We start from the raw sequence: 15656 nt of genomic DNA on the forward strand, positions 1-15656 counted from the left end.
AAATATTTGAGGCATGACTCTGTTAAGATAGCATATGATTAAGTGTTTATAACATGAAACGCGTGGACACAATAAACTCTTTTCACTTTGAACTAACTGCCTGGTGGAAGTTTGCCTTCATTGAGTGCCTGCTCCAAAGAATTTTCACTCTGTTCCCATAGCCATTGCTATGCCAGTCTAATCACAATGCCCAATGGGATCACTTAAATATATTATGAAAAATAATATGAATAATAATAATGAAAACAATGTAGCAATTTAAATTTGCATCATTGTCTTTAATGATGTTACATCCTTGCCAGTATCACTGTTTTGCGGATGGTTGTCGTAAGAATTCTCCTCTTGAGTAACTTCCCAGTTTAAACAATCCTTGTGCATGCGACGACATAGGGACAATTGCACTGTGTGTCCTGTAAGGGGCCCTGCATGCTCAGGAACAATGTACAGGGTAGATGATGTGCCAAAGCTATAATCTTCTGCTCAACTTTAATAATCCTCAGGAATTATATATATATATATATATATATATATATATATATATATATATATATATATATATATATATATATATATATATATATATATATATATTTATTAAGATATTCTTAAATTGTTCAGTATAAAAATAAAAACTGGGTAAATAGATAGCCTGTGCAAAATAAATAATGTTTCTAATATAGTTAGTTAGCCAAATATGTAATGTATAAAGGCTGGAGTGACTGGATGTGTAACATAATAGCCAGAACACTACTTCCTGCTTTTCAGTTCTCTTGGTTTCCACGGATTGGTTACCAGGCAGTAACCAATCAGTGACTTGAGGGGTCATAACTGTTGCTTTTGAATCTGAGCTGAATGCGGAGGATCAATGGCAAACTCACTGAACATATATGTCTCATGTGGGCTCCCATTAAAGTCACTGACTAAATCAGAGTTATAGAGCTGAAAAGTAGTGTTCTGGCTATTATGGGAGACATCGAGCCTTTATACATTACATTTTGGCTAACTATATTAGAAACATTTTTATTATGCACAGCCTATTAAACATCTAACTAAAGCACCCAAATTTTATGGCACTGGGGCAAAACTGGAATTTTGACCACTTCTTTGCTGATCATACGTCTGTATAGATGTTTGGGCAGACCATTGCATTGCCCTATTAATTAAGGATAAGGCTGAAAAGGAAAGAAAAATGTTTGAAACCTGGCAGCAAAGTTTATTCACAGCACTTTCAGTGAACTAATGGTTCACTTGCAGCAGGATAAAGATGTGAACTGACCAGGTAAAATCACCACCCACGTACAGGCTTAAAGCGCAGATTGGCCTGGTGTTTGCCATACGATTATGTGTTACCAGCTTTTGTATGTTCATCTTATTTCTGAATCACAGTCATACACAGGATAATGCAGGAAGTATATATTCAAGGTGAATTTGTCAGCCATTCCTGTAGAGTCCTGTCCTTCAGCTGGACCCAGTGGTCGGCAGACAATATATAGGATCCAGCATGGCATACAATGGCAAAATTCACAGATGTTCTTCTTACAATCAGAAGACTGGTCCCCAAAAATGAAGATGTGGCAACAAAATCTTCATCCCCAGGCCTGTGACTTACAGTAATGCAAAACCAGTTTTCCGTCACTTCCGAAGCACTAGAGAACAAGGAGACGTATAATGAGTGGGGAAGTCTAAAGGCCAAGGACATTTATATATTGTTTGGAATTGTATATTTATAATATGAATGTGCACTTTATATACTGGGAAGAGATGATACATGTTGATTGAATTGTACTGTATGTGGGTAAAATGCAAACATATGAAATATTATACATCAAAAGGAACCCCAAGAACAGGCTTTAAAGCATAACAAAAGCCTTCAAAAGAATATGGTGAGAAATGCTGTTTTTGATATACGGTATGGGATCGGTTATCCGGGACCCGGGGTTCTCCAGATAACGGATCTTTCCATAATTTGAATTCATACCTTAAGTCTACTAGAAAATCATGTAAACGTTAAACCAAACGTTGGTTTGCTTCCAATAATGATTAATCATATCTTAGTTGAGATCAAGTACAAGATACTGTTTAATTATTACAGAAAAAAAGTAAATCATTTAAAAGATTTTTGATTATTTGGATAATATGGGGTCTATGGGAATTGGCCTTTCCGTAATTCGGAGCTTTCTGGATAACAGGTCCCGTACCTGTACTGACATTACTGTACCTGCTGAGCACTGCTGAGTACCCTATAACAGTAACAATAAATGTCTTCAAACTCATTCACAGCAGTTTTACCCATCTTCTTAATCTTGTTAGACCATATTTTGAGTGATACTTCACATCCTCAGTGTTCTCTGGGCTGCTGCTAAGAAACTAAGTGGTCAGTTACCGTTGCTTAGGCACTGATGCACAATATTTATGTATTCCATAGAAAATAGGCCCATTGTACAGTTGTTGGAAAAAACAAAAATCTGCTGATGTACAGGGAACGATTATCATTCTAACACCAAATTAACTGGTTTCTGAGCTGCCATCTTTGCCATGTATCTGAACCATGAATCGTGAATTTCCTATTATATATATAGATATTTATATATATATTTATAATCTACAGTCTGGTCATTTCCCTATGGGACCAGACTGTAAATTATATAGTGAATAAAGTACCCCCTTTTGTAAAATATAAGGATATTATAAGTTACCGAGGAGTTTCATGACCATATAAAAACACGAGGCCGAAGGCTGAGTGTTTTTATACAGGTCAGGAAACTCCGAGGTAACTTCTAATATCCTCATATTTTACAACTGGGGGTACTTTATTTATTATAATACACAAGTTTCGTTGAGTCATGTGACAGAAATGACATCAGAACTCACCGTTTATAACTGATGACATCAGAACTCACCGTTTATAAGGATATAATTTACAGGATATTCATGGCTTTTGTGTATTATATCCTTATAAACGGTGCGTTCTGACGTCAGAACGCGCCGTTTATAACAGGGGCCCCAGGCCGGCGAATTTGACACTGCACATCCGAATTTGATGCTGCGTGTCCCAATTTGATGCCGCGCGTCCGAAACGGCCGACATCGTGTCCAGAATGGACGCTGGCGCACCAGCATCTGTTTCTGACGGCGACCAGAATTTCGACTCCGACCCCCGTCACGACCCCCACACAACATGTAGATTATAATGCATATTGTACCCCCTACTAGAAATTTATAAAGATATCAGAAGTCACCTCGGAGTTATGTGACCTGTATAAAAGCACTCGTGTTTTTATATGGTCACATAACTCCTTGGTGACTTATAATATCTTTATAAATTACAGTAGGGGGTACAATATCCACTATATAATACACAAGAGCCATGAATATCCTGTAAATTATTTGCTTATAAATGGCTCTAAGTGATGTCATAAACATAAAATGTTATAAACAGAACTTAGTGATGTCATTCATTTCTGTCACGTGACTCAGTAAAAATGGTGTATTATAATAAATAAAGTACTCCCCAAAATATGAGGATTTTAGAAGTCACCTCTGAGTTCCATAACCTGTATTAAAACAGCCTTCAGGCTCCTGTATTTATATGGTCATGGAACTCCTCTGTAACTTATAACATATAATAAGAGGGGTACTTAATTCACTATATATTTTGAGTCAGTCTCTTAGCTCACGTAACTGATAGCAGCCCAGTGAATAAGCAGAAAAGAACATTGAAAGCTACTGTTGGCCATCTCTGTAGACAAAGTTCTTCACTGCTATCAGACTCTGGTAGATTTGGGCTGGTACAGGAGGCCAAAATATGAAGTGCAACATTTGTAGCCTAATACCTAGTTAATAGAATCTATCAGGTTGTTTATAAAAAAAAAAAATCAACTTCTCCATTCCACTTACAGATATTCCATGCCTTCATGTCCTTTTATGTAGACGTTAGTGCTGTTTTTTATTAGAAATAGAATAATAAACACTAGTAAGCAATTGTTTGCAGTTCTCTGGTCTTCAAGTAAAAACTGACCAATTTGGAGAAGGGGTCCAGGTGCACCACCCTGAACCTTCAGCTGAGGTAGCCTATGATTAAGTATTGATACGAAATGCGTTTGGCTGTACCTAGTACACTGAAATAAAAATACTGAGAAGTCTGCCTGGAAGATTGGTCTTTGAAAGTGCCTGCTCATCTTTTGTATATTGTTTTTTTATTAACACTGTAGTGGCTATTCTATGTTTATATAGGGGTACTGTGTTTCCCTACACATACCCTATCAGAGACAGTAAACCATAGGATGGGCAAAAGTGGGCTAACACACAAGGCTCCAAGATGTCCCTGCTTATGTTCAGGCACAAAAACTAACTGCATTCATTCTGTGACCCAGAACAGGCAAACGGATCAGAAGTTCTCAGCAATGGCTCTATAGGAACAACCCTGAACTTTTTCCATAATCGAAACTTTCAGAACCAAATCAAAACACATTTTGCGTCATATGGACTTAACTGTCATGGTCGACAGAAGAAAACATATTTGGTCACAGAAGCCTAAATGTTGATCTTATGGGACAATTACGCTTATGATTAACACCTATAAATATATACAGTTTACAAGGTTTTGTTTTGTAAACACATGAAATATACTTGAAAGAGAACAGCTTTACCTCATACAAGGTTCCTACTTCCTGGTCAGGGGATGGTGCAAATGACTGATTCACGTAGATAAACTGCAAAAAAAAAGATTTTGCATTATGAGATAAAAAAAAAAAGATGAAAATTGGACATGAAATATTTTAGCGAGACGAAATATAGAATGGTACAATAGTTAGAAACCCAATAGCTCTAGCAAGTGCTATATATGTCCCAGTGCTTAATGGTATATCACGAAAAGACTTTCACAGCGTTACTTATTGGGATTTTAAAATGATTTTTCTTTCTACGAGTCCTATGATAAATTGTTCCTCCGTTTAGTACACATTAATTTGTTTAATTTGTTATTATACTTTTATTATCTGCTTAGTACCGGTTTCAAGCTCACCCTTAAGGTTTGCTGGTCCGGGTGCGCAAAGCCCCAGACCCCTCGCAAGGTCACCGGATTCAGCTTCCCAAATGAATGAAGATATAATATCTTACCCGGAGTTCGTTGTGACCCAGGTGCAGCCGTCCTGAGTCCGTCGCTAAGGGAGAACGAAATACTGCACACACCAAAATCCTTAAAATTTTTAACAAACTGTATAGCCCTGCGCCATGAGGGCTATACAGTTTGTTAAAAATGTTAAATATTTAATAAAATCAAGTTTTTTACCAATGATTTGATGATCAAGCGATTCCTTGAGTGATCCGAAGAGTGCGCTGTCCAGGATTTTGGTGTGTCCAGTGCTTAATGGTGTATATGATCGGATATTTTGGTGTGAGCAATGTAAAAGCAGCTTTGGATGTGTTTTAAACCTGCTCTGGATTGCCAATTACCATTCATTTGTCTTAAAAGACCAGTAACAGAAAAGATTTAAAAAAAAAAATTAGTTTGTACTTAACGGAAAAAAAAACCACCAAGAAACTTTCAACTTTAAATTCGCAAAGCCTTTATTAAGAAATAACTTACCAATTCTCCACTTGTACTCCTCTTCAGAAACTGCCGCGTGATGGATCGTCACCCCTTTCTTAATAAAGACTTTGCGAATTTAAAGTTAAATGTGTCTAGTGGGGTTGTTTTCGTTATGTAGAAACACATTTTTTTTTTTTTTTTTTAAATTATGTTACTGGTCTTTTTAGACAGAAGATTCACTCCTCAAAGTGTCTCAGAAATCACAGTCAGTGGTACAGGGGCTGTCTAAGACCTTTGGTTCACCTTTAAGTTAACTTTTAGTATGTTATAAAATGGCTAATCCTAAGCAACTTTTCAATTGACCTTAATTTTTTTCATTTTATAGTTTTTTAATTATTTGCCTTCTTCCATTTTTTTCTTGATAGTATATGAATTGTCTTCTTTTGTCTCTTTCCAGATTACAAATGAGGGTCACTGACCCCATCTAAAAGCACATGCTCTGTAAGCCTACACATTTATTGTTATTCATCTTTCTATTCAGGCCCTCTCCTATTCATATTCTGGTTTTGTGTTTAAATTAGTGCATGTTTGCTAGGGTCATTTTGACCCTAGCAACCAGATTGCTGGAAATGCAAACTAGAGAGCTGCTGAATAAAAAGCTAAATAACTCAAAAACCACAAATAATAAAAAATTAAAACCAGCTGCAAATTGTCTCAGAATATCACAATCTACATTATACTAAAAGATGATTTAAAGATAAACAACCCCTTTATTCGTCGTCATTTTTTTTCAAGGTCAACCAAGAAGATCTGACCCGAACTCATTTCTTCCTAAACCAGCCTGTAGTTTTCTTTAATTATTATAGATGAGGAATTACCACTATCACTAATAAGGAGGGACCCTGCTTTAAGTCTGACTAGCTGTCTTCCCAAGTACATACCCCCGGCACAATTTCTTTGCTTGAACCCAGAAAACCTACTCATCATTAATGCAGGAATAGTTCTCAAATGTGGTCAACTGGTCCAACAACTGGATACTCTGCTTTTTTATCAGGTCAGGATGCCAGGGCACATTTTGTAATATCCTATTGATTTTTATAAAGCCCTGATATCCATACAATGCAGTGCCCACCAGAAAACCTTAGGCTGAGGGCCCATATTCTAAACTATTGGAACATCACTCAACCTCTTTATTCGCCTAGTCTCTTTTCTCTACATACTATACTCTTTTCTTCCATTATTAAATCTATTTGTTCCCATAAAGAAATGAAGGAATGACCATGAAATAAGCCACTGACACCTGGGCCCTGGTGGGCCAGTCCGACACTGATACAATGAAAACACCATACAGCATATGATACACAACTTACAATTTGTTCAACAGCATCCATCTTCAAGTACTTCTTTATAAAGTCCATTAGACCTTGAACTGAACGGGTCTTCTCTATAGTCCACTTTTTAGTCTTCATGATTGGGGTGTCCCCAACAGCCTTCAGAAGGACATCAACTAGGAAGCATAAATACCAGATATTTTAGAAAGATGTATTTTTTATTAAATTGTATTGAATCAATGGAATTAGACATAACTCTACTAAGTGGCGGGCAAAGCCCGAAACTAAGAAAAGTGTTAGTATTTGTTGTTCTGGTAAGGCCCCATCTTAAATAATTCGTACAGTTTTGGTCTCCAGTGCTCAAACAGGACAATATTAAATTAGAAAGGGGACAGAGAAGGGCAACTAAGCTGGTAAAAGGTATGGAAAATCTAAGCTATGAGGAAAGACTGGCCAAGTTGGGGTTGTTCACGTTGGAGAAGAGGCACTTAAAGGGGTTGTTCACCTTCCAAACACTTTTTTCAATTTAGTTGTTTTTAGATCGTTCCCCAGAAATAAAGACGTTTTCCAATTAATTTCCATTATTTATTTTTTACTGTTTTTCCAAAATCTAAGTTTAAAGTTGAATGTCCCTGTGTCTGGTGTCTGGGCAGCTCAGTAATTCAGGTGCAGACTGTAAACTGTTACAATTTTGCAACATTTAGTAATGTTTGCAACTATTGTATCAAGTCTAACAGCTGCCTGTAATGAAACCCAGAGATTCTGCTCAGCAGGGACAAAAATAAGAAATGTATCAACGAAATGTATCCATTTAGAACAGTTTACAGGATCGGCGACCCCCCCTCCCAGAGCTGCTTCAGAAGGTGAAAAAAGACACTTGACACTTCAATATTAGAAAAACAGTCACACATAGAAAATAGAAAGGCATTGGAAAAAGACATTATTTCTGGTGATCTATCTGAAACCAACTAGTTGCTTGAAGGGGAAACACCCCTTTAAAGCTCCCCATAGACGCGACGATTCTTCTTGCCGAACGACCGATTTTAGGGAAGTCCGACCAATCCTTCGAAATTATCGTGCGGTTAGTGGGGTTCGAACGATCGAACATCTTACGATTTTTCGGCCGACATCTGTCAGGAAATTGATCGGACAGGTGAAAAAATCTTTGTCGGTCCCAGTGCAATCTATCTATGTTTGCAGGGCCAAGCAGGCAGCTCCCCTTTGTTTTCCTGGCAAATTGGTCTTTTTAGTTGATGGTAAATTCGTACGATCGTTCCGAGAAAATCGTGGTCTCACCATGAGGATCTGATCTTTTACAAATCTCAACATTTATGGCCAGCTTAAGGGTGGGATGTGATAACTGTATAAATATATAAGGTATATACATAAAGAAAACTGGCACTCGCGTAACAGAAGTCCACATGTGCCTGGGTGCACAAACTGCGGAGATTGAATTTTGAATAAATGTAGAGGAAGAGTTTTACTCTTATTATGAATGCTGTGAATTTTAATAACAGGAGACTGCTACTTATTCTCCTGCTATTAAAATTCACAGCATTCATAAAGACATGCGAGTGCGACTCTTCCTCTACATTTATTCATGAATATATAAGGTGAAGGTGGAATTCTCTCTCTAAATCAGTACAGGCTAATACATTAGATAGCTTTAAGAAGGGGGGGAATACAGGGTTATGGAAGACAACTCATAGTACAAGTTGATCCAGGGACTGGTCCTATTGACATCTTGGAGTCAGGAAGGAATTTTTCCCCCCTCTGAGGCAAATCGGAGAGGCTTCAAATGTTTTTTTTTTTTTGCCTTCCTCTGGATCAACTGGCAGTTAGGCAGGTTATATATAGACTTAAAGGGTTGACTTTGATGGGCGTTCAACTGGTTTTCAACCTAACTCATTACGTACAGTAAATGCCCAATGTTAGAGCAATCAAATACATCGTCACATGAATGACACAATTAATAGGTGAAATAACATCCCAGCACTCTGAGTATCTCAGATTTTTCATGTATTTCACTTTCCAGTTAAACTATTTGTCCTCTGGGTGTATTTAAAACAAAATTAAATCACTGGGGGTGCCACATTCCCTAGGCTGGTACAGCAGCTGTAGGACTGTAGCACCACGAGCCACAGTTTCTTTTCACGTCATGCTGTTTCAATGAGAACACGAGAAAGGAGGCTATGCTCTGTGTTGCACATGTATGCTCTATATCTAACTGGCCAATAGTCTGTTTGGAGAGTGTACCGGATTACTTTATTTATGGCTGTATTTAGAGTTTATGATCACTGGGGATGTAAGCAAACCGATACCTCCCATTGAATTATGTTTTTCCCCTCCTTTGAAATCAGAAAAATAGAAAATTTGGGCCTAATGAATACCCAATATGGTATGGGTTCCTCTCACCACATGACCTGACCTATAGTTATATATCCACCCTCAATATGTCCCATACTGAACTAACGGGATTCTGTCACGATTTTTATGATGTTTTTATTTCTAAATTACACTGCAAATAATTCACTCTACCATATAATATTTAATTCATGAACCAGCAAGAGTATTTTTTTTAGTTGTATATATATTGGTGTGTAGGCAATCATGCGCTTTCAGAAAGAGCCAACACTTTTGGATGGAACTGCTTCTGGCAGGCTGTTGTTTCTCCTACTCAATGTAACTGAATGTGACGCAGTTGGACCTGGATTTTACTATTGAGTGTTGTTCTTAGATCTACCAGGCAGCTGTTATCTTGTTAGGGAGCGGTTATCTGGTTACCATCCCATTGTTCTGTTAGGCTACTGGGGGGAAGGGGATGATATCACTCCAACTAGCAGTACAGCAGTATAGAGTGACTCAAGTTTATCAGAGCACAAGTTACATGACTGGAGGCAGCTGGGAAACTGACAATATGTCTAGCCCCATGTCAGATTTCAAAATGAAATATAAAATAAATCTGCTCTTTTGAGAAACGGATTTCAGTGCAGAATTCTGCTGGAGCAGCTCTATTAACTTGTGCGTTTTGGAAAAAAGTGTTTTCCCATGACAGTATCCCTTTAATGTCTCAAACATCCTGAGTGATTATTGCACAGATAGCCCTCCCTTCAGGCAAATAACTTTAGTCACACTTGCAGTTAACCAATTACAGAAAACCAGTAGTTGTCATTCGTAATTATTTTGGTACACAGCAATGATGGGAACACAAGCAGGAGTCATTTTCCCAAAAGGATTTTTAAACCTGTCCTATCGATAATTGGAGAATTTTTGATCAGACATCTTTTGGGCATGCCTGTCAGACTGAAGAGGCTTCATCGGCAGCTAAAAGGGGTTGTTCGCCTTAAAATTAAATTTTAGTATGACGTAGAGAATGATATTCTGAGACAATTTGCATTTGGGTTTTCATTTTTTATTATTCGTTGTTTTTGAGTTATTTTTTTATTCAGCAGCTCCAGTTTTCAATTGTACCAGTCCGGTTGCTAGGATCCAGCTTACCCTAACAACCATACATTGATTTGAACTAGAGACTGGAATATACATAGGAGAGGGTCTGAATAGAAAGAGGAGTAATAAAAAGTAGCAATAACAATAATTTTCTAGCCTTACCGTACATTTGATTTTTAGATGGGGTCAGTGACCCCCATTTGAAAACAGGTAAAAGTCAGAAGAAGAAGGCAAATAATTCAAAAACTATAACAAAATAAAAATTGAAAACCAGTTGAAAAGTTGCTTAGAATTGGCCATTCTATAACATACTAAAAGTTAACATACATGTGAACCAGCCCTTTAAATCTGCCTGTCTATGGCCACCTTACCTTTGCATAATTTCTAGCATTTAGTCACACAATGGGAGCCTGGGACAGGAACATAACCCTTGTAATTTCCCATCAAAATGCATCTCTACTGGTTGCCATCAATTACTACTCTGGGTTAAAATCGCTGTATAAGAAGCCCAGGCGTTTTGTGCAGGTGCAGCAGGGTTGCCAGGTTGGCGGTTTTTCCAGCCAAATTGGGCTACTAATTTAAAGTCCAGGCGGGTTTTTAAAGTACAAACTAGCCAATGTATGGATTTGGGCTACTTTTTGGGCCTTTGCTAGTTTGTACTTTGGAAACCAGCCAACGTTCATTCTTGCCCTAATGTGCCAAGCCTGCATCTCCCGATGCATGTTGGGTAATGTAGTTTTTGTTTAACAATTTGCAGAGTTTCATGTAAGACCCAGCATGCAATGGGACTGATTTGTGTAAAAGTCGGGAGTTACCAGACTTTGGGCTTTTCTCAATTTCCAACAATTTTGGGGCAAAAATCTGACTAGAGGTTGACCTGTTTTACAAATATTGTATTAGGGCCTTATGGGACCCCTATACCTCCTGGGACCCCCTCTGTAGTTATGCTTGTAGAGGTGTACAAGTGAGGAAAGTTTCAGTAGATTTGACCTTATCACACCGCTTCCGTCCAAAGAAGCATCATTATTCAGGCAAGAAAAAATTGTGGTGAATGAAAAGGTATAAAAGGTATATAGTTATGTCCCTGGTGACAGGTGAATCTGTCCCATTTTGCTTCATGGAGAAATCTTCACATATATTTATTTTATTTTATTTTTTTCACTGCACATATTGTGCTATTTTTTGGCTGGGTTTCTAGCTGACTTTGGCTGGGTTTGAAAATTAGACCTGGCAACCCTGAGGTAGAGTCCTGCACGGGTCCATTTTTTGGGATCCGACCCGTACCCGCATGGAACAGCTACCCGACCTTACTACGCTCCTCTACTGACCTGCTACTCAACTCTTCTCTCATTACCTCCTCACATGCGCGCATTCAAGACTTTGCAAGGGCTGCACCCCTCCTCTGGAACTCTCTCCCACGGTCTGTCCGACTTTCTCCCAACCTTTCTGCTTTCAAGAAATCTCTTAAAACGCACTTCTTTCGAGAAGCCTACCCTCACTCTGCTTAACTACCAAACACAACACCACATACAATACCACATTTCTCACCCACTTAATTCTATCTTGCCCACTCCCACACGTGTATTATTCCCTTCCCTTTAGAGTGTAAGCTCTTTTGCATAGGGCCTTCCTCACCTTTTGTACCGGTATTGATTGTGATGTATGTAACTCCATATGTTCTATGTATGTAATTCATGTGATTTAGTTGTATAATCACATTTACTTTACAGTGCTACTCAATATGTTGGAGCTATATAAATACATGTTAATGAAATAATAAATAATAAAGTACCTTATCCACAACCCGGACCCGGTGACGATCAAGAATCGGGAAGTGCTAGTCATTGTAAACCGGACTTGACGTCATCGGGAGTAGCCGTGACCAGAAAAAAGGAGTAAATATCGCTATTGAGAAGACCCGCGTCTTTACCTGCACCCAGAACTTCTCCCCTCAACCCGCCTGGTACCACAGGTTTTTGTGGGTAACCCGCGGGTACCAGACCCACTACAGGACTCTACCCTGAGGTGCAGTGAATATTTATATATAAAGGGCTGCTAATTAATAGAAGAGCAGTTTGGAGAGGATTGTGAGGATTTTGTAAGGCTGCAGTACAATACAATAAGCTATACTCCCCTCATTACACACCTACTTAGCCAGGAATGTGGCACCCGCTGCCCTTTTATTGCAATAAAACGCTGGGAATCGCTGGCTGCCATTCTGTGGTACAGGGAGGGTTTCAAAACAGGGCAAAAGTAACATAACAGCCGGCTATTCCCTACCCCAAGCTAGGAATATACTGTGCCCCTCCTAAAGATGGATGAAACCACAGATACACTTACTCTTGCGCTTCGTTTCGCAAACTGGCTCTTCAGCAGTGGGCGAGACTACAGGGGCCGGTGCGGTCTCCGGCGGGGTCTCCGCATTTGCATCCCCTCCTTCATTTGTGGAATCTATTTGCTTTTCACTTCCTTCTTCCATCCTTAGTCCTGGCAAGTGATAACCCGAACAGAAACAAAATGTCGGAAGTGCGTCACAGGAAATAACCGAGGGCGAGGCTTGTGACGCCGGGGAAAGAGTCTCGATAGCAAATGTTCCAAATCTGCGAGTTTGTTTCGTTTTAATTTCTGCAAGAACTGGTGTAGTAGGGGGTATTCATCCAGCTTTTACAACTGGAATACGTAAAACACGGGTGTCCAATCAGAAGCTCCTGAGTTTCCCCTCTAAAGTAAACTGTAAAAAGTAGAATATTGTCATTTTTAATGTTTTTTTTTCATTGTCAGAACCATTGCATTGCTTCACAATTGGCCCATAACTCCCAACAGTTTGGAAATCGAGGGACAAAACGAATTAAGCGGGAGTGGGGCGAACATTTTTGACCACGCCCATTTTGTGGCCACACCCCCTAATTACCATGTTGATTTTACAGAATTTGACAGGTTATTAAAGTTTGAACACATTTCTGTGGTTTTTGTGCGTTTTCACAGTTTTGCTAATGAAGGTGAATTGCCCTTCACAGTTTCCCCCAGAGACCTGCTTATCTTAAATTGTTACAATTGTTTCTTTGCTTATCTGAAATTGTTACAAAATTATCTAAGTGCACCTGCCACATATTCTGGGCTCTCTGCCAAAAGCCAATTAAGTTAGAAACTTTGTATCTTTTTCTGGCTGTTCAGTGCAGGAGATCAAAGAGAAAGTCGGGACATTTCAGTCACAAACCAGGATTGCGGGTTGAGCTGTCAAAATCAGGACTGTCCCGCGAAAAACTGGACAGTTGGGAGGTATGATATGCAATGGAATAGGGGATCATAGAAGCGTCAGCGTCAGTAAGGGGCATCTCTGCCATGAGGCAAGGCTAGGGTTGCCACCTTTGCAACCGGTGAAGACCAGACAGGGGGTGGGGCTGTGACTTAAGGGCGGGGCTGTGACATAGAGGGGCATGACCGTGACATTGGAGGTGGGGCTATGACGCGGCCGATTGTTGTTTCAATCATGGGGAATCCTGCCCAGTTTTCCTTATTTGGAAAACCGGACAGGAAGTTTTGACCCAGGCAGCCCTTTAAAATACCGAGCTGTCCGGATCAAAACCAGACAGGTGGCAACCCTAGGCCAGGTGAATACTTCGCCTCAGGCAGCAGCTCCCCACAAGTTACCGGAGTGAAGAAAAGCCGCTCCTGGTAGCCAAAGTTCTGGTTATAAAACAGAAAATTAGGCATTTCTAGCACAGAGAGCACAATTTCGCTAGCGATGCATAGGGTTGCCACCTAAAGGGGACAGGAGCTGATTTCACAGGGGGCATTTCTGTGACACTGCAGGGGTGGGGTGAGGACGTGTCAATCAGCGATTGGCCAGTTGTTGTGTCACTCTAGGGGAATTCTGCCCAGTTTTGCTAATTTGGAAAACCGGGCAGACCCGTTGCCCCATTTGTGCCACTGCTCCCTGCTTTCTCACTAGAACTCGGGTAAGTGCGCTATGGCCACATTGGTTGCTGGGGGATTTGATTTTAAATGCACTACAAACTTAGAATGCTCACAAACAGTGCAGCACTCATGTACAATGAGGAGCCTTGATGTAGCATGTGAGTTTACATATTTTGGCCAAAGTGTGGTACTAACGCCTCATTTTTTTTATAATAATTGTTTTTAAAGGCTAACCGTGCACTGGCAATTTTTCTCTTACTCTGTGTTTATCTTAACATCAGTTATAGTCTCTAGTCTCTGAATTTCCTCATGTGTGAGGAATATTGCAACATTAGTTGTATTACTAGGATTGGGACTTTTAAGAAGGAAACCTTCATTAACTGGTCCTTCATTTGTGTAAACAGACGAAAAATACGAATTCAGAATCTCTGCTTTTTTCCTGTTCTCATAAACCAGCTGACCCTCTTCTAATATTAGCGGTCCCACCCTTTCTTGCTTCATTTTTTTTACTATTTACATATTTAAAAAATGACTTTGGATTCTTTTTACTGCTTACTTCAATACCCTTTTCCATATCGATTTTAGCTTGTCTGATTTTTGCATGATTTATTGGCCTACTTGTACCTTATTAATGATTTGGCTGTGCCAGTTCCAAGTACAAATACTATGTTCCAGACCAATATTCCTTATTTAACCAATAGCCTATTTTGACCAATAACCTTCTTAGGGTTGCCACCTTTCCCCGCCACTAACACCGGGCAGGCAGGGGCGCTCCGCCAATGAGGCGATCTGAGGTTTTTAAATTGGAAATTCAGCCTTACTAGGGTGCGAGAGCTCCATTGTGCTCTCCCCGCACTAGCGATGCTGCCTCCCCCCAGAAATGTAATCGGGCTGGGGGGGTGGGATTACTGGAGCTGCCTCAGGCGGCAATGTCCACAGGAACGGCGTTGCGGGCAGGGCGATTACGCTGCAGGGTGGGTGAGTGATGTTGTAAGGGAGGGACCACGACATCGGCAGAGCTATGACATGGCAATCGGCGAATGCCTGATCACCACGTCAATCTCAGGGAATTCCACTTATACCACAGAGTGTTCCATAGGTTAATAAGCCCCAGATATTGTCATAATAATTAAACTGGACACTGATTGTCAAAATAAAAAGTTTAATTTGTACCTCAAAACAATATGAAATAATGGGTAATAGTGTTGTTTTGGAAAATCTGCATTAAACCCAAGTAACACCTTCCTAGGTAAGTAAACCCTCGGCTACTTCCAGTGCTACCAGAATCAGACTGCGCTTAGAATCAAATGTGGCAGGTGGAGGGACACATGCTTTTGTACTTATATAAAAATAGGGGTGTGGAAGCACTCTAAAGGCTAAGTAATAGTATATTTAAGTATAAAGGAAGTGCTAGTTTTAATACACATTCCC

The 15656-nt window shown here is 39.6% G+C and overlaps 1 protein-coding gene across 2 annotated transcripts; it reads right to left on the reverse strand.

The window, feature by feature from the left end:
• Positions 1 to 257: 257 nt before the first annotated feature.
• On the reverse strand, positions 258 to 13064 carry atg12.S (autophagy related 12 S homeolog). Of its 2 annotated transcripts, none has more exons than NM_001110752.1 (5): positions 12648 to 12831; positions 6900 to 7036; positions 4649 to 4711; positions 592 to 1646; positions 258 to 553 (listed from the first exon to the last, which is right to left on the reverse strand). In NM_001110752.1, exons 1-4 carry the CDS (start codon positions 12784 to 12786, stop codon positions 1587 to 1589), a joined length of 399 nt encoding a protein of 132 aa, NP_001104222.1. In that variant the 5' UTR covers positions 12787 to 12831; the 3' UTR covers positions 258 to 553; positions 592 to 1586. The 2 variants fall into 2 exon arrangements, with proteins under 2 accessions (NP_001104222.1, XP_041426221.1); XM_041570287.1 differs by lacking the exon at positions 258 to 553 and adding an exon at positions 3897 to 3938 and having other exon boundaries at positions 1193 to 1646; positions 12648 to 13064.
• Positions 13065 to 15656: the final 2592 nt, after the last annotated feature.

The sequence above is a fragment of the Xenopus laevis genome, chromosome 7S (genome assembly GCF_017654675.1).
Source record: "Xenopus laevis strain J_2021 chromosome 7S, Xenopus_laevis_v10.1, whole genome shotgun sequence".
NCBI classification, from domain to species: domain Eukaryota; kingdom Metazoa; phylum Chordata; class Amphibia; order Anura; family Pipidae; genus Xenopus; species Xenopus laevis.